The sequence below is a fragment of the Triticum dicoccoides genome, chromosome 4A (assembly GCF_002162155.2).
Source record: "Triticum dicoccoides isolate Atlit2015 ecotype Zavitan chromosome 4A, WEW_v2.0, whole genome shotgun sequence".
Classification (NCBI taxonomy): domain Eukaryota; kingdom Viridiplantae; phylum Streptophyta; class Magnoliopsida; order Poales; family Poaceae; genus Triticum; species Triticum dicoccoides.
In genome coordinates this window covers 533,301,966-533,310,318 of record NC_041386.1, presented here as the reverse complement: position 1 = coordinate 533,310,318, position 8,353 = coordinate 533,301,966, and the positions used below count along the sequence as shown (strand labels likewise).

The 8,353-nt window shown below is 44.3% G+C and overlaps 1 protein-coding gene across 1 annotated transcript; it reads right to left on the bottom strand.

Annotated features, from left to right (window-relative positions):
- Positions 1-1,269: 1,269 nt before the first annotated feature.
- LOC119289067 (ethylene-responsive transcription factor ERF022-like) lies at positions 1,270-2,079 on the bottom strand. Its single transcript, XM_037568497.1, has one exon. It carries the CDS (start codon positions 2,006-2,008, stop codon positions 1,451-1,453), a length of 558 nt encoding a protein of 185 aa, XP_037424394.1. The 5' UTR covers positions 2,009-2,079; the 3' UTR covers positions 1,270-1,450.
- Between the last annotated feature and the right edge of the window lie 6,274 nt (positions 2,080-8,353).

The following is an 8,353-nucleotide window of genomic DNA, read 5'->3' as shown; positions in this document are numbered from 1 at the left end:
GGCTAAATATATGCGGTTATGATTGGATGATGGCCTCCTGCATCCGTGCCCGCCGACGGATGCGGAATTTTTTTTTACGGGTTGCATGTTGGAGATGCCCTAATACAACATGTGTATGCCAAGATAATTAGTAGCAGGAAATTGCAACGTCACCCGCAAATTTTTTTTTTTTTGCAACGTCAGTCATCTCTCATCTACTGCTGGCTGGCCTCCTTGTGACGAAGCAAACTGTATCGATTAGAACCACGCACAATCATTGCCGGGGTCACTGGGACAGGCAGCAGTGATGTTGGGCTAGATGCATGCATCATGCCACTCTACTCTAATACAACCATTTGTCAGGGGACAGCCGGCCGATCTCCGCGCCTGATTCCGTGAGGTGAATCTGGACGTGCACATGGGTTGACCAGGGTCCTGATTTCATTTTATTTTGTACGTCAGGGTGGTACGGGCGAGGACGAAACAGTGGGATAACGCGTACCATCTTGTCGCGGTAGTATATCTGCATCGTCATTCTACGGAAATTTCCTCGCGCGTCACAACCTTCCATGGAATCCTGTCTTAATTCAAATGATTCTGAAACAACGGAAACGAGGTTTGGTTTTCAGTTAATCCTACAAATTCTCATGACAGCAAAATTTATCTCAAATGCTAATACAAGTGACGTTAGTTTTATAGGTTTTCGGCACGAATACCCTATGCACCGCCAGATCCCGTGCACCCTCTAAGCGAACAACATGATAACAACAGTATTTGATTTGCTTGGGATGACAATATGAGCGAACACATTCGGGAATGTCATTTTATGTTTGTACAGCATGGCAATTTCCACATTTTTTTCCGTTGATGTCGCAAGACGACAAATCTTGAGCATGGCAATTTTCGTCATTTCTTTTTTTTAAGTGGCAAATCTCCATGTTTCAATCATGACGATTTTCCCAAAACCCATGGAAGAACTCTGCTGTAGCATGGCAATTTTCTGACAATCTTTGGCAAATTTTACTTTAGGCAAATCCTTTACAACAACACAACAATTTTATCTATTTTTGCATGACAATTCTAGAGGGTTCACTGGCAGTGAGTTTCTTTAGCGAACGAAAATGTTCGTTTGATCCTTTCTGTCTGGGGAATGATTGTTCTCTCAGGTTACCTTTCCAAGGGAACGCCAGATGTATATTGCAATTCATATTTATTTGATTGCGCCAGTAATTAGAAAGGAGGTTTGATTCTCAGTGGAACTTAATTATTGTGTCCAACTGAATTCCACGCGCACGTGTTGTAGTACAAAGAAATGCCACACTCACAATACTGACAAACTATCATAAGAATCCCTTAAGCTACCGATACTTAAATTTGTTCGGAAATTAAGCTCGATGGAATCCCTAAATTTTCTGTTGTCTTTCTGAAAATTTTGATTAATTCCGACCTCTACGAACCAAGAGTTGTGCGATCAGTAGCTCCAGCAAGATGGGTCCCAGAGCGAGCCTTGGGACCACTCGTCATTGTCGACCGCGCTGCCCTCCCAGACAGGTGGGGCCAACAGCATGGCCTCCGCCAGCTCCGCCCACATGTTGGGCGACTCGGGCTCCAGATCATCAGAGCGAAGCAGGGCATTCCACGCCACGTCATCGAGCCGGTCAGGGAAGCCGCCGCCGCCGCTGCTGCCACAGCCGCCCGGCTGTAGCACGAGGTCGGGCCTGAACCGGACCTGGGCCGCGGCCTCCAGCGCGGCCGCACGGACGTCGTCGGGCTCGGCAGTGTCAGGCCGGCGGAAGAGGTGGGCGAGGCCCGGGAAGTTGAGTCTGGCCTCGTGCCCCCGTAGCCGGAGCGCGGCCACGTCGTGCGCCACGGCGGCCATCTCCGGCGACTCGAAGCTGCCAAGCCAGATGCGCGTCTTCTTGCCGGGCTCCCTGATCTCGGACACCCACTTACCCCACTTCCTCTTCCTCACCCCACGGTACTGCTCGGCCGCCGCAACGCCGGCGGCATTGTCGGGCACGACCTCCATCGCAGCAATGACGATCGAAGCTATGTGATGCGCCTGTGTAAGCACAAGAAGTTGTTTGCTGCAGGAGTGTCGCAGCGTGAGCTCTAAGTTGGTGTTGGATTGGAGGCGTGCGTGTGGGTATATATAGGGAAGGGATAGAAAGGGCAGAGATCGACTAGAAAGAGAGATGCAGAGATGGTGAGGTGTGCGGGAGTGAAGATGAGAGAGAAGAAGAGGTGTGTTGAAAACTTGAAGTGCATGGGTGCATGCATGGGGGCGGGAGGTGGTGTTTGAGCTGGGTGGAGACAGCTGGAGTCTGATACGTGTCGCCTCCCTGTTTTTCTTTGTAAAAAATATAAATGGCCATATGGGTGTGTTGGGATATAGAAAGAGAGAGATACCGCGATGGTGCATTATCCACCGGCAGCAGGATTAGGAGATGTTGGTTTGCTTTGTGGGAGGGAGCTTCCTCGACAGTGCAATGGTTTTGGAGTTTGTTATGATGTGATGCACTATGCATGTGCTTATTATCACGCTTCAATGGCTTGGCCTTGTAACTTCTTTTATTTTTACATGTACTATTACAACATCAATGTTGTGTGCATGTCAATAGCTCAACCACGAATTTTGTCATATGTCGCTACTTGTTTTTTTTGTGGAAAAGGATATATGGCACTATAAAGTGGCTAGTGTCAACTTTTATGAAAGCAAATACTATAGGTAGAAGCTAAGGGCATCTTCAACGCCGACCCGTAAATTTCCTCCCGCATCCGTCCGTGGACAGAGAGGGCCAGTCCGCAGACACTCATGTCGGAGGCCGCCATCCAACACTATAGGCATACATTTCAATAACTTTTTGAACTAACCGGACAAAATTCATGGAAATACAGAGGAATTCATACAAACCCAAACCAGACGACATTCATTACATTCTGGAGACTTTTTAACTAAAAGCTATACCAGACTAAGGTAAAACTAGTCTACGCTCGGCGCCGGCACATATCCATTCTCACAACACGGGTACCCTTGACTAGTCTATGACCGGCCGTGGTGGATTCCATTGTCTACCCCATGTCCGGCAGCCCGCTCATCGGGCTGCTGTGAGCCCAGAGGTATATGTTTTAGCGCAAAGGGCAGCTCGCATCCCCATGTTCAGCAGCCCCGCTCATCAAAGTGGAACCGTTCAGATGTGCTTCAGACGGAGGGGAAGGGGACGACAGTGGCCTGCCACTAGGCACGATACCCGCTTACATCGACGTCGCCTCGGCGGTGGCCTTCATGGGACCCATGCGGCGGTGGCCTCCCATGTTCTACTTCTTCTCGATGATGGCGGAGGGCGTAGACGTGTTGGACGCCGCAACGCCGATCTCCGCGAAGCCGGCTTCTGTCTCCCTCGGCACGGTGCGGTCGCGGAAATGTTGATGGTGGATAGCGATCGCAGGCACGGGAGGAGCAGTGTGACATGGTGTTGTCCACGGCAGCCCCGATGCCTATGGCGCCGTGGGACTACGCGTACCAGCCTGGAGCAACTCGCCACTCCTCGGCGAGCTGGCTTGGAGTTGCGAGTTACTAAACGACGCTTCAGCTTGGAGTTTTTGCCTTCGTGAGCTGGCCTGCAGCGGCCTGGACCGTGGACGGAGGTGGAGCAGAGAGTTGCCTGGCTCGTATCCGGCGGGCTTGACGAGCCACCTAGACGACTTTTATGTCGGAGAACTTGTCTTCCTACTCGTCGGATGCCATGGAGATTGTGGAGAAAATGATGTGCAAGGGGAGAGATGGGAGCGGAGTGTGCTATGATTTTTGCCCGACATCTGGCATTGTTTAAATATCGGGGGCATGGCTGGAGCCAACCGTCGTTGTTTTTAATGACGGATGGCTCCTGACCGAACGTGGGGCCTGTGAGGTTTCTCGGCACACGCGCATGTTTTAATGGAGGAAGGCGGGCAGTCTGTGATTGTTTGAATGTGGCGAGGAGAGGCGTTTTCAGCCGTGCGAGCAACGAGCGGCGCTCTCTCGGCTGGCGCGCTGCTTCAATGCCAGCAGTGAGAGGTCGCTTGTCTGTGTTGCCCTCCCGTCCGGTCAAATCGCGGCATCAATGCCGACTGCTGCATGCTCTAGGATGGCATGAATGCAGCGCGGCAAGTGGCATGGGCGGGCGGTCAGACGTGGGTGTGGTAGCGGTCCGGCCGCTCGCAAAGCCCCTCACATTTGTCTCCGGTTTGCTGGGGAAATTGCTTTTGGAACACCATGAGGACTGATACATGCCCGTGTTAGATGACACAATATGTTTGCATAGCGTGGTCCGGATATATGCGGGCAGTTTGAGGGTCGGTGTTGAAGATGCCCTATAGAGGTGAAAGGAGCTCCATCGATGTGAGGTGGGACGAGAAGGAGCAAGAAGGGCGACTAGCCGCATATATATTGGATGTGGCATCGAGGTCCTAAATTTGAACTTCAACTAGAATGTGTTGGAGAGTACAAGGTGCAACTGATGTACTTGAACCTGGGTACAACTTAACTTGAATGGCATTGACAAAAATAATGTTGAAGACCTCTGGTTCAAAAGAATCTAAAAGGAATTTGTTTAGGATTATATTTCTTCGGAATTAATTTTGTTCTATTTTCCTTTTACATGCAGTTCCATTGGGATTTTTTTCCTTGGGTCCAATCTCATGCAAAATTTCCTTTGTTTCAGCAACAACTATGGCACAACCTTAATCATTCCGATTTTTGTGTGTTTTTTTGTGCGACAACATTTTCATGACAACCAAACAACATTTATTACCCCAATCATGTGTTTCCAATTTCTACCTTATACAACATGTCATGACAACAAATTTTGCATTTTTCCCGTTCCCACTTTTCAAAATCCCGGGGAAAATCCTACTTGTCAACAACAACAATTCTCAACGAATTGGTCGACCGACAATTAAATCAACCAGAAGGCGGTAGAAACCCCAAATAATATGAGCTGACAAAACACCTTTGAATCTAGAATGTGATATGATGACATGTCAATTTTTCGAGCATGTCAATAGTTCAACCAAGAATTTCATTATATCTCACTATTTGTTTTTTTAACTTTCTAGTTTTAACTTTTAAGAAAGCATTGCTGTGAGAAGAAACTAAGGAGGTGAAAGGAGCTCGATCGAGGTGAAGACGACTGAGGAAACAATTGGGTGACTAGCCACGACAAAATTTTACCATGTGACATGAGTTCCTAGGGTTTGCACTCAAACAGAAGGTGTTTGAGAGTAGAGGGTGCGAACAATGTACTCCTAATTGAAAACATTTTAACTTAATGGTCTTTACAAAAGTAGTCTTCAATGTCTCTTTGGTTCAAAATAATCTCATCGGAATTTTGGAAGATTATATTTCTTAGAAAGAACTACCTACAGATCAAGTTTGCCTTTTAGGATTGGAAACCATATGATGTTTTTGAACAGTAAAACCATATGATTTTGTCCTATTTTATACTTTTACATGCAATTTGATTGGAAAATGTCCCTTGGGTTAAATCTCATCTAAATTTTCCTTTGTTGCAATGATAACGATGGAACAAATCCTTTTTAGAGAAGGTGAACACACTCAACCTCTGCATCGATGATGTACATAACCCTTTATTAAAAAAAACCAAAGTTCAAAACTCGAGTTCAATAGAGTTAAACAAATAAAATGCTACAAATGTCTTCCCCAAGGGCAATAAAAATAAACAGAAAAAGGACCCTCGTGCATCACAAATCCTACTAGTAGGTCTCCAACCAAACTAGTTGAACAAACCCCGAGAGACCATCTCCCATCGGTTGCACTCAATATTGTTGGCTCCCGTTCCTCCTTCTTGCGAGGTGATGACCATGTATGGATCCAGCTAATGTCCTTGAAGATAACCTGCAAAATTTTGGAGCTTTGTTCTGTTAAAAATATAATCATTACAAGTGTTCCAGATGGCCCGAAGTAAAGCACAAACTCCCACATGGATTTGATACATACTTGGGATGCACGCCAACTAACCACTTCTAAACATATTTGGACAAATCACGTGAAAATTTTAAACTATATGGACAAATCAGCTTAATAGCTTTGCAAGAGGGAGGTGAAGGAATTGATGTTGAATCGACTCCTCATTACCAGAAAAGTAATACTTAGTGCATTCTTGCCAATTTTGCTTTTTTGGATTATCTATAGTCAAAATGACTTTGCGATCTAAACACCACATGAAAATTTTATACTTCAGGGAAATTTCCATTCCCAAATTTATTTGTGGTTCAAGGATTGCCCATCATTGGTAAGGTTTGAATACATGGATTTGAGTGTGACGACACTGGAAGTAGTTAACTTCCAATGGAACCGACCTAACCATTTTGAAATTATTCTGTTCTTTGCATGCTAAATCAAGAAACATTTACACATTCATGTATTCAAACTAGCTACCATCATCTGCATTGCAATTAAAAGTGATTTCCTTGGGAAGTGGGGAGGCACTCAAAAGTGATTTCCTTGGGAAGTGCTCTAGCAAAACCGTTTGATTTATCACATATTTTTTAACCTAAATTAGAGTAGATGAAGCCCTACAAACATGTTTTTTAAATTATCTAAATTAGTGTATTGATACAGGAAAGGAATACTGAGATTGGTAAAAATAAAAATAGTATCACATTTTTATGAAAAATATTCTCTATAATATGAAATATGCAAACATTCTTTGTAAACTGATCAAAGTGTAAAGTCAACCTTTGTAAACCTGTAGTACCGGGGATATAGGTAGTTCTCTTTATATACTTGATCAAAAAATTTGAAACTTGACTTTGCAAAATCAATGTCACTATATTATAAGATGATTGGAATACTGAAAATGCCAAATAGATGTCGAGCTCAATGGAGGCTGAAATTGGAAACTTCAAAATTCAATGTTTTTAGTTTCAAAAAAATTATGAAAACACACACATATATCTAGAGACATAATGTACATTTGTGTAAATTTTTAGGCCGAAATATATTAAAATGATATTTACAAGAAAATCTATGGTTTTTAGCATATGTCTTGTTCATCCTCAAAGTCCATTTTCTTGCAGCTCGTAATTTAAGGTATTTCATCCTGAAATTTAGACACATACACATTACATACTTTTGTCAGATTTTTTAAAAACTGAAATTTAAGTATGCATGTTTATTTTTGTCAGATTTTTTAAAACTGAAAATTTTGAATTTTTTAAAATTAAGTTCTCCACGGAGCTTGGACTTAAAATGCCCTACTTTTGGAATACTGCCTATTCATGTACTCCGAAACTGTTCCATGCCTATCACTAGATTATTGATTTCTCACATGTATTTTGGGATGGAGAGATCAACCTTTTGTTTTCCTTCCGTTTTGTTGTTTTTGTGTGAACGAGGGGAGAGAGAAGTTTACATATTCTCGATAGTTACAAACAGAACGGATCACATATGGTAGGAACCTGTAACTTCTACACGTGTCATATGCTTTGGTCCTAACATAGACTACCTGGTCGACTTGACGGGCTCCCCTTTCCAGGAGACAAGCAAAAAAATATATATTCAATCGATGACATGACGTTTTTACCACGCGCACTGAGCTAGAGCAGGCTAAATAAACCATTGTGGGGCTCTCAGACAGCTGTACACAGAGTAGCATCTACCGCAGGATTTTCCAGGGACGCTGAAACTGGACGTGGATTCACATTGTATCAGCACTTATCACTTGGCAGAGCACTAAGCCACCGCATAGACACATCTTGAATTTTCACACGTTTGTGCATATTTCCTTATTCTGTTCTGGAGTCAATTGTCAATATGATCTTCGCCGGATTCGCTTGAAAAATCCCAGCAGAGGTATGTCGTTTTCCTTGTCCGTTTCCCCTCTAGATTGGAGGAGGGGGAGGCTTGGTCTTCCTCGTTCCTCTTCTTTTATCTTCATGAAAGATCGAACGGATCTCTCTTTAGCATCGCGTACAGGTACAGGTGATTCTTCTTGCTCGCCATCACACTGCCACATCTATGTTCACCATTGAAGCAACCCCATGTTCGAACCGCGAGTTATGCTTCAGGAAATGTCAAATGGGCCGCTGAAAAATTCAATTCTGACTACCGAGCTTGGCCCGGCTCAAAGCATGCACATCATATATTTTTCACAAAAAAATACAATTAATTTCATATTTTCATAGTAAATACAATAGTATAACAAAAGTTGTTTTAAAACAGGACAGTATTTTCTAAGATGACATCCAAATGATCCGTCGTTAAGAGCATCTTCAAAGCGGACCCTCTCACTATCGGCAACCGTTAGGACCATGATCAGAACGTATTTAGCCATCCAACACGGGCATGTATCTGTCCGCGGACCAGTGCGGA